General features: G+C 34.7%; 2 protein-coding genes and 1 pseudogene across 4 annotated transcripts; 1 reads left to right on the forward strand and 2 right to left on the reverse strand.

Moving 5' to 3' along the window:
• The first annotated feature begins 1635 nt into the window (after positions 1-1635).
• On the forward strand, positions 1636-5919 carry LOC132059872 (F-box/FBD/LRR-repeat protein At1g13570-like). 2 transcript variants are annotated; one of them, XM_059452714.1, is made up of 4 exons: positions 1636-1797; positions 4114-4950; positions 5064-5222; positions 5310-5919. In XM_059452714.1, the coding sequence occupies exons 2-4, from the start codon at positions 4138-4140 to the stop codon at positions 5604-5606; spliced, it is 1269 nt and encodes a 422-aa protein (XP_059308697.1). In that variant the 5' UTR covers positions 1636-1797; positions 4114-4137; the 3' UTR covers positions 5607-5919. The 2 variants fall into 2 exon arrangements, with proteins under 2 accessions (XP_059308697.1, XP_059308698.1); XM_059452715.1 differs by lacking the exon at positions 1636-1797 and adding an exon at positions 1809-1928.
• Positions 5920-7899: 1980 nt separating this feature from the next.
• Positions 7900-10520, reverse strand: LOC132061420 (protein NSP-INTERACTING KINASE 2-like; annotated as a pseudogene).
• A 412-nt stretch (positions 10521-10932) lies between these two features.
• LOC132059873 (protein NSP-INTERACTING KINASE 1-like) lies at positions 10933-15389 on the reverse strand. Of its 2 annotated transcripts, XM_059452716.1 has the most exons (11): positions 14871-15389; positions 14652-14781; positions 14473-14544; positions 14239-14382; positions 14084-14152; positions 13932-13991; positions 13568-13665; positions 12985-13134; positions 12547-12888; positions 11716-12095; positions 10933-11489 (listed from the first exon to the last, which is right to left on the reverse strand). In XM_059452716.1, the coding sequence occupies exons 1-11, from the start codon at positions 14959-14961 to the stop codon at positions 11169-11171; spliced, it is 1857 nt and encodes a 618-aa protein (XP_059308699.1). In that variant the 5' UTR covers positions 14962-15389; the 3' UTR covers positions 10933-11168. The 2 variants fall into 2 exon arrangements, with proteins under 2 accessions (XP_059308699.1, XP_059308700.1); XM_059452717.1 differs by lacking the exons at positions 14084-14152; positions 14239-14382; positions 14473-14544 and having other exon boundaries at positions 14871-15388.
• Positions 15390-17497: the final 2108 nt, after the last annotated feature.

Consider the following 17497-nt stretch of genomic DNA (forward strand, 5'->3'; position numbering starts at 1 on the left):
AGACAACCTTTAATTTTTTTTTCTCTTCATTTTCAAATCATGATTTGTATCCACAATTCACATTCTAACAATGATATTCTCATCAATATACAATTTTCATTAAATGCACAAAAGTCTCCAAATCAGTCCGCAACAATCACAATATCATTTTGAGTCACTAAACATTCATTTCCAACATAGAATTCAAAGCGACGACGATTAAAACATTAAGCGACGTTAATTCAATTCTTGCTACGATAATGGCCTACATTCGGCCATAATCTCCCAACAACATACAAGGATGATTTTCCTTCATTCTTCACTCTACTATGATCATAACAATGCTAACTAACTTTAATTCATAGCTTCAACATAACCCAACACACACAACACACCTCTACTCACACGGATGGCACCCCCCTTCACACAACTCATATCCAACATAACATTTTTCATGATATTCTACTATATTAACATACTACATCATGAATATAACTTTCATAACACAAAAGCAAGCTCAAATCTTACCTTTTCTTCTTCAACTTCCAATAGGCTAGGGTTTCCCCAAGGATGAAAATAATGGGTTGATCGCTCCAACGATCTTCCACGCTACTTAGGGACCTCAATATAGTGGGTTTTCATCATCAAAATAATTTTGGAAGAACTAAAAAGAGGGGATGATTTTTGGTTGGGGCTGGCCGAGAGCCTCTCCAAGGTTTTCAGCTTTCTCACTTTTGGTCCCAAATTTTCCTAATTGTTTCATACCAATAAATTCATGCATAACTTATATCTCAAAATAAAATCAAAGGTCAAGAATCCCGACTTTGTATCCCGAAATAGTTTTGTCCTTAACTTATCACAAAAAACCGGGTTATTCCAATGTACAAAAATACGGGTTCTAACATATTGGATACAAATAAGTTTTTTGGTGAAGTATATTAGATTCAACAATTTAGACGTTGAAGTATTCTAATCGTTTTAATTTGTTTGTCTTATTTTTTTTCAATTTTCTTAAAAAAGAATACCCTTTTTGTAATTTGATACAACTATCTTTATTTTCTCATCCCAAACCAAATTAAGATAAACAAATTAAAATGGCTGCAATACAATTTATAAACAAATTAAAATGGATGCAATACAATTTACCTTACGAGAAAAAAGGAACTATAACTAACAGATAAAAGGGCGAAGTATCTTTTGAAAATTATTGATAGGTCCTTGTAGTATTCAGGATATTTCGTTTTAATTTAAGTGTCTTACTTTTCATTTTGGTATGTAGAAAAGAGTGTCTCTTTCTATATTTAATAAGTTGACAATTCAACCATTAAACATATCTTTAATTTATGACCAAAATACTCAAAAATCTTTATTTATTTTTAAATTTTGTGCTCAATCAAACTAAAATAATTGTTTGGTCGGAAAACAAGTTATCCTAGGATTACTTATACTGCGAGTAATTATTTCACCCTCTTACATAATAAAATAATACTACAATCTCAAAATTAATTATATTATAATTTTATCCTAATCAAACATAGAAAAAACTCATGTCAAATTTAATCCAAAAAATTATCTATCGTTATCCATTATAGCAAACGAGCCTCAGAGCAACATAAACTTTTGGTAGGGCAAAAGTATAATTTTATGCATCTTCATAATTAGGCGTCAAATTAGGGAAACATCGAAATTACAATAAGTTGTCACCCATTTGCAGACATGCGCATCATTTTCCTGTCTCATGGCTTGATCGACGAACCCGTCACAAGTTAAACAATCAGCTACCCCATAATTCAACAACCCCTTCAAATTTAATCTCAGGTTTTTACCTTCTAAATTTGAATTGTTATTCTCTGATACTATACAACTTTATGTTAAATTTTACATTTTTATCATCTGGGTTGGAGATATCTGTTGATTTACAGGCCATATGGTGTAGATTTTAATCTCAGGTTTTACCTTCTAAGTAGAATTGTTATTTGCTTTATACTCTTTGTACTGTACAACTTTTTGTTAAAGATTACATTTTTTATTATTTTGGTGTGACTTATCAACTAAATTTGAATTGGGTTTTGTCCAAAAAGTTGATGGGATTAGAGATATCTGTTGATTTATAGGCCATATGGTGTAGATGTTAAAAGTGGGGTTTGTTAAAGATTACATTTTTATCATCTGAGTGTGATTAAATCAACTAAATTTGAATTGGGTTTTGTCCAAAAAGTTGATATCTGTTGATTTATAGGCCATATGGTGCAGATGTTAAGTTGGGGTTTGTTAAAGATTACATTTTTATCATCTGAGTCTGATTAAATCAGTTAAATATGAATTGGGTTTTGTCCAAAATGTTAATATCTGTTGATTTATAGGCCATATGGTGTAGATGTTAACTGTGGGTTTGTTAAAGATTGCATTTTTATCATCTGGGGTGTGATTAATTCAACTAAATTTGAATTGGGTTTTGTCCAAAAAGTTGATGGGGTTAGAGATATCTGTCGATATATAGGCTATATGGTGTAGACGTTACGTTTGTTTTGTTGATAGAAAAATTCTGGAATTAGGGATTATGGGTTTTGCAAACAGTGTTTCCCGATGTGTTTGATTCCAAATTGGAAAGGAATCAACATGATTCTGAAATATCTTTCTATCGATTGTGATGACAACAAGTTCTACATATTCTTGGAAACCCAATTAAATTTGATTACCTATAGGTAATTGGTTCGAGGCGTGGAAACAGTCTCTTTACCTAAATGCATATGTCCACCCGACCCCCACCCCGCTCTGGTCAGATTAGCTCTTCGTGCACGGGTAAGCTGCTTAATCACAGGAAGTATGCTTTAGAACTCATTTCGGATACATGGCTGATTGGTGCTAAGCCCGCTAGCATACCTTTAGAGCCTGATTATAAGCTGACTACTGTGGATTATGACAAGTATACTAGAAAAATGGAGACACAGAACTAAAAGATATCACTGGTTATCAAATGATGATAGGAAAGCTATTGTATTTGACCATTATTAGGCCTGAGATAAGCTTTGTAGTGAAAATTTTGAGTCAGTTTTTGCAGAAAACCAAGCAATCACACTTGGAAGCAGCAATGAGGATAATCATTTATATCAAAAGTTCGCCAGGTCTGGGAATTTTCTTCAAGAAAGGAATCACTAAACAGTTGACTGCCCTTTTTTTTTTTTGATGACATGGGAACCCGCAGCCGCTACCCTTCGGGTGCGCACAGGGTAAACGCAGCTCCTGTGCAATAGCTCGCAAACCACACAGGAGAGATAACCCGCACTAGGCAAGCCCGGTGCGACGAGCTCGACCCAGAAGGCAAATCCCCTACTGTTGTAGGCAGGGGATTTCGAACCTGAGACCTCCATTATGAAAGCCCCATGCTCAACCAACTGAGCCACCCTTGCGGGTATTGACTGCCTTTTGGTGTATAGTATCTTTCTACTTTTGGTGTAAAGAAATAGGATTAGAAGATATAGATTTATTAAGATCACCGTAAGTATTTCTTTTACTCTTTCTGTCTTCAGTTTAAGTCTTTTTGATGGTCTCCAGCATATCCTAAATGCTGAGGAATACAATTTACCAGTTTAAAAAAAAAAAAAAAAAAAAGAGGAAGAATAGTTGTTTAATATCTTTTTTTCTTTTTTTTTTTTTCATTTCTTTTAGTAGCTCACGTGGGTAATAAATATCTTCTCTCCTTGTAACAGAGTTAGCTACACATTCACAAAGCAATTAACTTCTTCCTTCTCTCTAACCAGCTTCATCACTTTGCATGTCTATGAATTGGACTGTGATCTAGTCATTTAGACTGAAATTCATTAGGGGGATAGGTTAAGAGGTTGTGTTATGTTTATTCTCCGTCCCATTTCTCCTTTTTCTTCATAATGAAGTGGTGTAGACAGAGAGATCTCATTAGATCTTGTCTAATTTGAAGTACTCTAAATGTTTTAATTATAAGGAAAAATAGTGACGGAGAGATCTCATTAGATCTTGTCTAATTTGAAGTACTCTAAATGTTTTAATTATAAGGAAAAATAGTGTAACTTTTGCGGGTTTTCAGAACTGAATCTGTTCCAAAGATTTCAGTTCTCTTTACTGAATGCTGAGAGGTTGAATTTGATCTTTGTGCAGATATTATCCAACTGAAGTTGATGAATGGACACTGATTCAGATAAAGATTTAATAAGTGATTTGCCTCAAAGTATCATAGAAACCATCCTCATAAAAGTTCCATTACTCGATGCTGTAAGGACAAGCATATTGTCAAGAAAATGGAGATACAAGTGGGCAACCATTACACAGCTTGTTTTTAATGACACATGTCTGACTCCTTCCCATGACAAATCAATTATCAGTTGCAATCTTGTAAATTTCATTACCCGTTGCCTGTTTCTTCATGACGGACCGATTCACAAATTTGAATTGAATACTTCCTACTCACCAACTTCTCCTGATTTAGATCAATGGCTACTTTTCCTTTCTCGTAAAGATATCAAAGAGTTGGTTGTTGATATAGGAGAAGATGACTGGTTTAGAGCACCTTCTTGTCTGTTTTTTTGTCCTAAGTTGACTCATTTGGTGCTTGTTCGATGTGAATTAAACCCTCCTTCAAATTTCAAAGGCTTCTTGTGTTTGAAGCACCTTAGTCTCCAGCAAGTTATCATTCCTCCACATGATATTGAAATTCTGATCTCCAGTTGCCCTCTTCTTGAGAGCTTGACATTGTCATATTTTGACAGTTTGGAGCTTACTATTCGAGCTCCAAATCTCAAATATTTGAATTTGGAAGGCGAATTTAAGGATATTCGGCTCGAGAATACTCCACATCTGGTTGGTATTTCAGTTGCTATGTATATGACTGATGATATAGCTGAGCACTTTGAACAAAGCTCAGGTTGCAATTTTGACAAATTTCTTGGTGGTGTTCCTCGCCTTGAGAGGCTTATTGGCCATATTTACTTCACTAAAGTAAGGTCTCTTCCTAAATTTCCAATAGTGGGAGCATAAAATACTTTCATGCATCTCTTTTCCTGGGAATGTTTTATCTATCTATAGTCTTACCCTCCTCTATATTTGTGCAGTATTTGAGTATAGGTAATGAGCAAGGAAGCTTTCCCGTTATGTATCAAAATCTGAAGTTCATTGAACTGTACCAAGTTAGTTTTGAAGACATGAAAGAGTTACTTGTTGTGCTTCGCTTGATTGTGAGCTCCCCTAATCTAGAGGAACTTCAAATATCAGTAAGTATTTGTCAAAATGCTTGATTTCTTATTCTAAACAATATAGATTTTCACAATGTTCCCATTTATGCACCTTTTCTTTGTCAGAGTTCCTCAATTACAACTACGACGGATATTTATGATCTGGACTTTTGGGAGAAAGACTGGCCTGCTGACTGCACTTTCAGTAAACTGAAGATTGTGCATATGACTGATTTCTCCGGTCTTCCGCATGAAATCGCATTTATCAAATTCTTACTTGGACATTCGCCTGTTCTTGAACAAATGATTGTTGCTCCTACCATATATGTCACGGATAAAGTGGTGAAAATGTTGATCGATTTGTTAACTTTTCGACGGGCTTCTCCTCTAGCTACAGTCAAATTTGTGCAAGAGCCATTGTAGGATGCAGTTCATTCATGTATAAGATGTATGTTCTTTCCTCGTTGTTGCTCCATTCTTTTCTTTTTGTCTCTATAGAAAAGAAAATTGATCTGTAACATGATATTTTCAGTTCACGGCTTTTTACTCGTATGGATTTCATACTAGATGTTTTGATTTTTCAAAAAATTTATACAATGTTTAGTCAGAAAAGATTTGTGTATTTGATATAGAGGAACAAATTAAAGGAGGAAAGGGCTGATATTTGGACATTCCTGGCAGTGAAAGAAAATGTCTATATACAAATAGTAGTATGGTGATTATATTCAGCGGTTAATACTTGCTTTTATTTTTAATTGTTTTTAAGATGTTTAGCTCATTATACCAAAATCTGCATATAACATATATGAGCCCGTTTGGATTGGCTTATAAGTTGCTTATAATCTGTTTTCAGCTTTTTTGAGTGTTTGGCTGGCCAGCTTAAAGTCATTTTGTGATTAAAATAAGCTCAAAAAAAATAATTAGGCCCTTTGACTTAAACATCTAAAAAAAGCGACTTATAAAGTTCTAAAACAACTTATAAGCCAAAAAAAAAAAGTTGGGCTACCCAACTTATTTTTTCATATATAGATAGTTACAGCATTGAATAACTTTGTAGGAATTGTTATGCCGTAAATAATAATAATATAGTGATTGTTATACAATGCCTAATAATATACTACAAATTATGATGCAAATTGTCACCTTTAATGACATTTTACCGGTAGATTCAGTATATACACTTATTCTTACTGTCCTGCATGAAATATGTACAAGTTCTCGCATAATTATGCATGGATGAAAATTGTTTAGTCTCAACATTCCATAAAAAATGTACACACATTTACTCCACAGCTTATCTCTACCGAGGCAAAGCTTCCAGAAATGTTTTAGTACTGCAGCTCTGTTCCAAATCATAAGATTGGTTATGTTGAGTCCTCCAGGAGATCTCGGTAAACACTGTGTTTCCAAAGTAATCATGGATTTGTTAGAACGTCATTACCTCCTGTCCATAGATAACTTCTACAGATAGCTTCAATCATGTAGATAACTTTTTTTTAGGCAAAATGAATAGTTGAGACCAAAAGGATTGATTAGCGCTCAATAAACTTTTTATAAGTTGGATCCTTTCTGCATATGATAGGAATTTAGAGGTCCATATAGTGATTCTTTCTACCATTTTTTTCGGTCAAGGGTTGGCATTGCATCACTGATAATCTGTGGGAGCTCGACGGCACACCTAGGTACCTGAATGGCAAAGAACCAACGGAGAAATTTAGCATCTGAATTATCTCTTGTTGGACAGCAACAAAGATACCACCAAAATATACAGAGCTTTTTCTTAGATTTGCAATTAGTCGAGATGCCTCTGAGAATAGTCTAAAACAATCAAAGATCATCTTGAAGACTAAACATCACCTCTACTAAACAATAGTAAATCATCAGCAAACCCCACCCCACCTAAGTAATTCCTAATTTTGCACACCTTAGATGGTTACTTGAAACCAAATTAGGTGTCCAAAGTTTTCAGCAGCCTAGTGAGGTTTCAGCAGCCTAGTGAGGTACTCCTTGGCCAGTACAAACAGAAAGGAGACATGATCAGACATTCTTATTATAAACTTCATAGCTTTTATTCTAATTATTTGAATTATGTATAAAATAAGTGTTGATTAACCAATTTTAGTGATAAAATTGATGTGAATAAGAATAACGCACACATCATACATTAAAAAAAGGAAACCAAAAAAAACCTCGAGCTTACGAGTAGGAGTAAAGGTCACTGTGATTGTCTATGTAAACTAGCTCATTGGTAACTTGCTTCTAATGAGTTCTCAATTAGATTGTGCGTATTGTTGAAGACATAATTAAGCAATTAAAACTTAGAAGTGTGCTCCTTTTAACAGCTTAAGTTTTAGATGAGATGGACACAAAACTTAACAGTGTGCTCCTTTTAACAGCTTAAGCTTTAGATGAGATGGACACAAAACTTAACAGTGTGCTCCTTTTAACAGCTTAAGCTTAAGATGAGATGGACACAAACTTTTAACATGATATCGGAGTAGACATTTCGCCGCATCTCATAAAAAATAAAAAATAAAAGAATCACGTGAGGGGAGTGTTGGAGACATAATTAGCAAGCTAGAGAACTGTATTCTATATATATATATATATATATATATATATATATATATATATATATATATATATATATATATATATATATCCCATAAACATTTTCACTCAAATAGGAAGCAAAAAAAGAAAAAATGACTCCAAGGCTACAAAATTCAGTTCACAAATTATCTTTTACAGTTAGAATGTATAAAATTCTATTTGCATATTCCGTATGATCCTATAAACAAGTTCAATATCACACAGGTTCTAGTTTCTGGCATTCTGTCTCGAATGCTCTTTAATTTGTCATCTTGGACCTGATAATTCCATTGCTTGTACAAGCAATGAAGAGTCATAGGTGAGATCAAAGTATGTTTCCGAAGAGGAAAAGTCATTGGCTCTGCATCTTGTTGGTTCCGCTTTTTGAGAAGCTTCCCACTTCTCCGCTAGTCCATCTCCTTCAAGTATTCTTACAACTTCCGACATTTTTGGCCTATGACTTGGGTGATACTGAGTGCACAATAAAGCTACTTGTACCATTTCCTCTAGCTCTATCCTATCATAGTCGTCTTTAAAATCCTTGTCCACCAACACGTCTAGTTTTTTCTCCTGGTGAATCTTTCTTACCTGCAAAAAGAAACAAGTCCTTAGGACGGTTCCAAGATTTAAATATGGTCGTTGCATCTCTTAATATATATACATATAGAGTCCATATTTTGGATAATGAAATGCACGTGCACTTGGTATAAGCAATCTATGTTTTTGTGTCATGGAATCATGTCTAGGAATTTGTTACACTTACCCAATCAAGCATGGTGCCTTTCTGGTTTGCTGCTTTACCAAATTCCAGAGCTCTCTCAGTGATCAATTCTAGCAAGAGAATACCAAAACCAAAAAACGTCCGTTTTATCAGAGGACTGTCCTGTGGAAAGGTACTCCGGAGCTATATGTCCTACCGTTCCCCTAACCGCGGTTGTGACATGTGAATCGTGATGATCCAAAAGTTTTGCCAATCCGAAATCTCCCACAACAGCCTCACAATCATCATCAAGTAATATATTTGCAGCTTTACATCCCTGTGAATGATCTTTGGATCATACTGCTCATGCAGATATAATAAACCCCTAGCAGCTCCCAGAGCTCTTCCTTTTCTTGTACCCCAATCCAAAGTTGGTTTGGCTGTAAGAAATAACAACTATGATCGGAACATACAAGAAGAAAAAAGTAATTGTAGGCTAAGAGAGAGAAGTAGATATTGAAGGTTCTTTAGAGCTTTTAATTAAGGCGTAATTCTTGTAGTTGTATTAGACGACTAGTTTTTAACAAATTCATTTACTTGGATGATACTTGTTTAAACACAGAAGTCTAAAGCATGAAGAGACGAACCCAGAATTTTGAGTTTATGGATTCTGAATTCTAAAAAAGATGCAGCTTACTCGCTTCTGAATAAACTATTTAATACACATATTAAGTGAATTTCTTAGTACAAATACATGATTTTGACCAAAGCTATTGGGTTTTGTCGAACCCGTAGCTTTTTCTCTAGCTCTGCCCCTTATAACATGCAGTCTTTAACATGATGAAAGATTACCTAAAGAGCAGCAGTTTTTGGATATCTTACCTTTGAGACACGAAGCTACACTTCCGTTAGACATCTAAGGGTACACGAAGCTACACTTCCGTAAGACATGTAAGGGTACATGAGCAACCTTTCAGTTGGCGACATGCAAAATCCATACAACCGGAGAAGATTGCGATGCACTGCCAGGCTGATCAACGCAACTTCTGTCTGAAACTGCGGATGGGCTCCAGCTGCATTTCCATCTTTGAGCCTTTTCACAGCTACAATTATTCCTTCACTAAGAGTCTAAGACGACCTTTATAAACATGACCAAAACCGCCTTTCCCTAGTATGTTCTTGCTGCTGAAGTTGTTTGTAACAGCTTGAAGTTCCATAAACTGGAACCTGCTTTAAGTTTCCTAAGCACACTTATTCATGATGTTGTTCTGCAATTTATGAACAATTACGTTTATAAGAGGATCGCCGAGCTAGAACTATACATGTTACAGTAACTTCAAATTGTTCATATCAAACAATGTTATTCACCATGACTGTCAAAGAAAATCTGTTTATTGTGCTTTTGTCTCCACCGCAGAAAGAATCCAAACCCAACAATTAGTAGGCAGATGCACCCTAGACTTGTCCCAAAGGCTAAGGCAACCTTGTGAGTCTTTGGTTTACCAGAAGGCTGAGTATCTGAGAGAGCACGCACGATTTTTGTCAGCAGAAAGAAACAAGTGAAGCAAATTTACTTCACAAACCTCTATGGCTAGTAAAATACCATAACCATTATATAGACTGAACTAGAAAAGATGTATATTTGTCAATCATTTGGCTAGGAAAATAAGGTTAGTTCTTACCCTGTAGATTGTTTAAAGAGAAGGAGAGGGGCATTGGTGTTGTTCCATTGCATTCTGGCTCTTTTCCAGTTGCACACATCATGGGATTCCCCAAAATGCTGTGATAATAAGGTTAAAAAAGACAAATGAGTACAAATATCGGGTTTCACTTACTGAAGACAGACCTCTCTATAACGACGTCTCGCTATAGCAGCCAAAAAATATCCAGACAAATGATGCCGTTATAGAGAGGTTTGACTGTATTAAGGCAAGGAGAAATTAAAGTGGAATACGGAGAATCCTTCAAGAGCCTTACTTGAATATTTTGGCAAGAAGCCTTGGTACAGGACCACTGAGATTTTTGAAAGACAAGTCCCTAAACATGCAAAACAGAACCCCATATGTATGTATGTATGTATGTATGTATGTATATATATATATATATATATATATATATACACATATGTCTAAGTGAAGTACTAGAAAATATGAGTAACTCACACAAAAAAGTCTTAAGGGAAATACATGAGTGACCCCATAAAGGTCACTGAATGTCTATGTAAACTAGGTCATTGGTGTGCGTATTTTTGAAGACATAATTAAGCAATTAAAACTTAAAAGTTTACTCTTTTTAACAGCTCAAGCTTAAGATGACATGGACACACTTTTAACATGATATCGGAGCAGACATTTCACTGCCTCATTATCGGGAAAAAAATCACGTGACGGGTTGGAGACATAATTAACAATGACTACACACTTCAATACATATGATTTTTGTATCTGAACTGATCAATTAGCTAGCGAATTTTATTCTATTTGAATATATGTAAATAAAAAACATCCCATAAACATTTTCACTTGAAGCAAAAAAGAAAAATAACTCTAAGGGCTAAAATGTTCAGTTCACAGATTATCCTTTACAGTCAGGATGTATGATATTCTATTTGCATATTCTGTATGATCCTATAAACAAGTTCAATATCACACAGGTTCTCGTCTTGACATTCCATCTCAGATGCTCTTAATTTATCATCTTGGACCAGATAGTTCCATTGCTTGTACAAGCAACGAAGAATCATCAGTGAGATCAGAGTATCTTTCTGAAGAAGAAAATTCGTTGGCTCTGCATCTTGTTGGTTCTGCTTTTTGAGAGGCTTCCCACTTCTCGGCTAGTCCATCTCCTTCAAGCATTCTTACAACTTCCGACATTTTTGGCCTATGACTTGGGTGATACTGAGTGCACAATGAAGCAACTTGTACCATTTCCTCTAGTTCTATCCTGTCATAGTCGTTTTTCAAGTCCTTGTCCACCAACATGTCTAGCTTTTTCTCCTGGTGAATCTTTCTTACCTGCAAAAAGAGACAAATACATAAGTCGAGTCCAAAATTTAAAGAACGTCGGTGCATCTCTTAATACAATGTACATATACATATACCATATACAGTCCATTTCAGATAGTGAATACATGTGCACCTACTACTTATATAAACTCCCTCCGGTCCATATTTTTGGTATAAACAATCTAAGTTTTTGTTTTGTGTCGTGGAATCATGTCTAGGGATTCGTCATACTTACCCAATCGAGCATGGCACCTTTCTGGTTTGCTGCTTTACCAAATTCCAGAGCTCTCTGACCAGTGATCAATTCTAGCAAGAGAATACCAAAACCAAAAACGTCTGTTTTATCAGAGGACTGTCCTGTGGAAAGGTACTCCGGAGCTATATGTCCTACAGTTCCCCTAACCGCGGTTGTGACATGTGAATCGTGATGATCCAAAAGCTTTGCCAATCCGAAATCTCCCACAACAGCCTCACAATCATCATCAAGCAATATATTTGCAGCTTTTACATCCCTGTGAATGATCTTTGGATCACACTGCTCATGCAGATATAGTAAACCCCTAGCAGCACCCAGAGCTATTCCTTTTCTTGTACCCCAATCCAAGGTTGGCTTGCCTGTAAGAAATAACACCTACGATCAGAACATATAAGAAGAAAAAAGTAGTTGTAGGCTAAGAGAGATAAGTAGATTTTGAAGGTTCTTTGGAGCTTTTAATAAGGGCGTAATTCTCGTAGTTGTTGTATTATACGAGTAGTTTTTAACAGATTCATTTACTTGGACGATACTTGTTTAAACACAGAAGTCTATAGCATGCAGAGGCGAAGCCAGAATTTTGAGTTTATGAGTTCTGATTATAAAAAAGTTGCAGCTTGCTGGCTTTTGAATGAACTATTTATACATATTAACTATTACGTGAGTTTCTTAGTACAAATATAGGATTTTGACCAAAAGCTACTGAATTCTGCCGAACCCGTAGCTTTCTCTCTAGCTCCGCCTGATAGCATGCACGATCTTGAACATGATGAAAAGATTATCTAAGGAGAAGCAGTTTTTGCATATGTTTACCTTTGAGTCGTGAAGCTACACTTCCATTTGACATGTAAGGGTACACCAGCAACCTTTCAGTTGGTGTCATGCAAAATCCATACAACCGGAGAAGATTGCGATGCACTGCTAGGCTGATCAACGCTACTTCAGTCTGAAATTGCTGATCGCCTCCAGCTGCATTTCCATCTTTGAGCCTTTTAACGGCTACAATATTCCCATCGTTGAGACGACCTTTATAAACATAACCAAAACCACCTTTCCCTAGTATGTTCTTGCTGCTGAAGTTGTTTGTGGCAACCTGAAGTTCCTTAAATTGGAACATCCTTAAGTTGCCTAAACACACTTGTTCATGATGTTGTTCTGCAATTTATGAACAATTTATGTTTATAAGAGGATCGATGAGCTAGAGCTTTACATTACAGTAACATAAAATTGTTTATGTCAAATAATACTCACCATTACTGTCGAAGAAAATCTGCTTATTGTGCTTTTGTCTCCACCACAGAAAGAATCCAAACCCAACAATTAGTAGGCAGATGCACCCTAGACTTGTTCCAAAGGCTAAGGCAACCTTATGAGTCTTTGGTTTTCCAGAAGGCTGAGTATCTGAGACAGCACACAAGATTTTCAGCTGGGCATGAATTACACATATTTACATGTTTTTATTACAAGGAAAAAACAATTGAATCAAATTTACTTCATAAACCTCTATGGCTAGTAAGCCATAATCATTACATAGACCAAACTAGAAAAAAATATTCATTCCGTCCCAATTTATGTGAAGGAGTTTGATTGGGCACGGAGTTTAAGAGAAAAATGAAGACTTAAAACTTGTGATCTAAAATAAGCCACAAAATTTGCGTGGCTATAAACCATTTCATTAAGGATAAAATGGGAAGTTTGAAACTAAATCGTTACTAAATGTAGAAGATGTCATTCTTTTTGCGACTGGCTAAAATGGAAAGATTGTCACATAAATTGTGACGAAGGAAGTACTCATTTATCTATCATTTGGCTAATAAATAAGGTTAGTTCTTACTCTGCGCATTGTTTAAAGAGAAGGAGAGAGGCATTGGTGTTGTTCCATTGCATTCTGGCTCTTTTCCAGTTGCACATATCATGGGATTCCCCAAAATGCTGTGTCAATAAGATAAAAATTACAAATAAATACAAATATCGGTTTCATTTACTAAAAAAAGACCTCTATAACAACATTTACTATAACAGCCTAGTTTTCTTTGGAACCGACATTTCTATTACTATGATATATGATATGTTCTCTATAACAACATCTCGCTATAATAGCCAAAAGATATCCAGACAAACGACGCTTTTATAGAGAGGTTTGACTTGTATTAAGGCAAGGAGAAAGTGGAATATAGAGAATCGATCAAGAACCTTACTTGAATGTTTTGGCAAGAAGCCTTGGCACAGGACCACTGAGATTGTTGAAAGACAAATCCCTGAAAATCCAAAACAGAACCCCATATAAATATGTTCAATTGAAGTACCAGAAAATATGAGTAACTCACAGAAAAAAGTGTAAGGGAAATACATAAGTGAGAGCTGAGTCATATTAGCCAAGTCCGTAACAGCTCCAGTTAGACTGTTATTGTTTAATCTCCTATAATCAAAATTTAACAACACAATCATTAGTCTTTAATCCAAAAAAACTTATTTGTATCAGATCTCAGTGTTCTCTTTGCTTACAAGTATTGGAGGCTTTTCAGTTGAGCTAAAGAGGAAGGGATTTTGCCGGTTAACTTGTTATCTGAAAGATCAATTGTCTTAAGTTTTGGAAGCATTCCAAGCTCCAAAGGAATTGATCCTGATAAATTATTGCTCTGCAAAAGTCTGTTAAAACAAGACACTCATATTAACATCTAAGACTAAGAATTTAAAATGTTTTGATATTTTATTTCCTGCTGTTATGTTAGTACTTACACAAGTTCAAGGTGAGTCAAGTTGTGGATATATGGTGATATTTTGCCAGACAAACTTTGGCTAGGACTTGCCCTGTACAATTATTCATTCAACTACTTTCAGAATTCTTGTTAGGGGTGTAATAGTTTTAGAAATTTGCAAATAGTGTAAAGAAAGGCTAAGAAAACTGTTTTACTTACAGGCCAATGACATATTTATCACTTGAACAAGTTACCATATTCCAGCTACAAGGATCAACAGCATTTTCATCCCAGTTTAAAACATTATGAGGATCATCTAAAGCCTTCCTTATCTCCATCAAAGCTACGACTGCCAAAGAAAAAACAAGTTCTTCAGATTTTTATCAGAATTATTGCATTCAAAAGAACAAAAGCCTTGAATATTTCACTAGAACTAACCTTCAAAATTTACACCATTTGGAGTAAGCATAGCATGAGCATAATAAGCCAAGAAGCTGAATAAGTACAAATAACCCAAAACAGCATTCATTTTTCTTGCTTTTACTGATTCAAGAATTCCAAGAAAAGGACTACCCACAGGGCAAAATGAGAGTTTTGATAAAAAGGATTTTTTTGTAGAGAAGATGTTTGGAAGTAAACTTTGTTTTGGTTACAAATTTCAACCTCTTTAAGTCTTAAACACACACTTTCAACCAAGTCTCCTCTGCACTACAACAAACACATTAACATCTTAAAGCTTTGTGTCAGAGGGTCATAGTGGTTAAAAGTTAGAGCCAAAATAACATGCATGCCACTTTTGTTCAGCAAAGTAAAGCAAAGAATATATATAAGAAAAAGAAGAAAAAAAGGAAAAGCATGAAAAATTTGAACTATCCCTCCTAGTCTAGAGAAATTCAAAAGGTGGTAGAAAAAGAAAAATTCCTTCAATCATGCATTGTCTAAGAGGGAGGTGGACTACACACTATATATGCAGAATTCACTTTTTCAAGAATTTAAAATGAAAAGGAATTTCAAATGCTGACTGTTAAGCACTATAATGATTATTATAGATGGATTTAATCAGATAACACTATGTGGGACAGGTGAGAGTTGGTGGGGTAGGGAGGGGTGTTGAGGCTTTAGATAAGAATTTAACCTTTATATACCACCATAACAACAACCACAACATATCCGGTATAATCTCACAAGTGGAGAACCTTTATATATCGACAGTCTAAAAGTTATTTTTACTCTATCAAATCACCTAAAAGATAACACATAATTGTTCATGAAAGTGGGACAAATTGCCCTACTACTATTTGTTAAAATACAATAATACTCCGTGTGCCTCAATTTATGTGACATTTTTATCTTTTTAGTCAGTTCCAAAAATAATGAAACCTTTTTATATCCGATAATAATTATAACTTTAAAATTTCTCAATTTTATCCTTACTAAGATAATTTATAGCCATACCAATATCTATAATTTGTTTTAGACCACAAATTTCAAAAGTCTTTAATATTTCCTCAAATAAATCCGTGACGAGTCATATGCTTTTATATAAATTAGGACAGAGGGAATGGTATAAAAACATTTCATACAACCAGTATATAGAGTAAGTTAAATTTTTGGGTAACGGAAGATTGGAACAGTAATAAGAATATGCGTATTGGGATTGGTTCAATTTGCTAAGTTTCCCTGTGAATTTGGTAATCTGCAAAATTGGTTTGTTTAGGAAATTAAAAAAAGAATCATGGATTTATGTGCAGACATATATACTAAGCTGATGTTTTGCATAAATCCAGAATACAGTATCTTGCCTGACATATCAGGCAATCAAATTGTGAAGTCATATGTACAGACCCACCCCACCCCCAACTTCATGCCCAAGGCTAACTTGGGACTTTCCACTTTTTCTTAGTATTCTTTTTCATAGCACTCCTATTCTTTTTTGGGAAAAGAAAGGGTCTATCTAATATTTTTGGTAAAATGTGAATATTTGCTTCTATTACCGTAAGTATTTGAATTTGGATGGTAGATTAAGTATAATGTCTATGTCTATGTTAAAAAAAAAATTAAAAAAAATTATACTATCAATATATATTTTATTGTAAGAATTCACATGTAGAGTTGTAAAATGTGATGAGCTTTTTATTTTTTATTTTTTATCTGAGTTGATACTCTGACTCTTTTCCTACATTGATAGGAGATAGGTGCCTTTTGGTCAGATTGATTGCAAGAATAACCCTTATAAGGATTGTTCTTGAATTTTTTGCTCCAACTAAATTTTTTTTCTGAAAAAAAGTGACCTTTTAAGATAATCTGTTGGGTAAACATTTTGTTTCACATTGAGTATAAATTGTGGAAATCGATTCGTTTGACCTATAACCCAGGAGTTCAACGTTTCAATAAGTCAAAAACTGTGTACCTGTTCATATTAAATGGCCACAAGTTCTGCCACATAGGTAAAGTTGCATGTGTTGCTCACTTATTCACACGTTGTGACGGGCGGACAAGACTTGACAATATTCATTCTATCTATCGTGTTAAATTGGTCACAAATTGTGATTTATTGGCAAAAATTGTGTGTATTCTTCAATTATTCACGATTTTTTCCTCCGCTTTATAAATAGCCATTTTTACAAAATAATATTCTAAACCTTCTTAACTGAGAGTGTATGTCGTAAAATTATTGGAAAAATACAATTGAATTTGATCAGAATAATTTAAAAAAAATTAAGTCTCAATACAATTGAAAAATTATGCCCAATATGCAACACATTACATTATCTTCAATCTCTACAACTTATTAAATTGTTCTTAACTTTTATGTCTCATAGGCAAAACTAACTTATGAACACATTACAAGTAGAACTTATGCCTAATGGACAGCAGAAGTTTTGCACCCGGCATAAGCTTCAAGTTTTGATTATTCTTTAAAGATTTTATTGAGCGGGGTCAAATTAAAGATCACTCCTTATGATATTCCATTTCTCCAATTTTTACATTCTAGTTGCGTTCCACAATTAAGGTAGAGGGATCGAAATCCATGAGTAGCGTAAAATCCTTCTCCCTATCCCTCT

The sequence above is a fragment of the Lycium ferocissimum genome, chromosome 6, assembly GCF_029784015.1.
Source record: "Lycium ferocissimum isolate CSIRO_LF1 chromosome 6, AGI_CSIRO_Lferr_CH_V1, whole genome shotgun sequence".
NCBI classification, from domain to species: Eukaryota; Viridiplantae; Streptophyta; class Magnoliopsida; order Solanales; family Solanaceae; genus Lycium; species Lycium ferocissimum.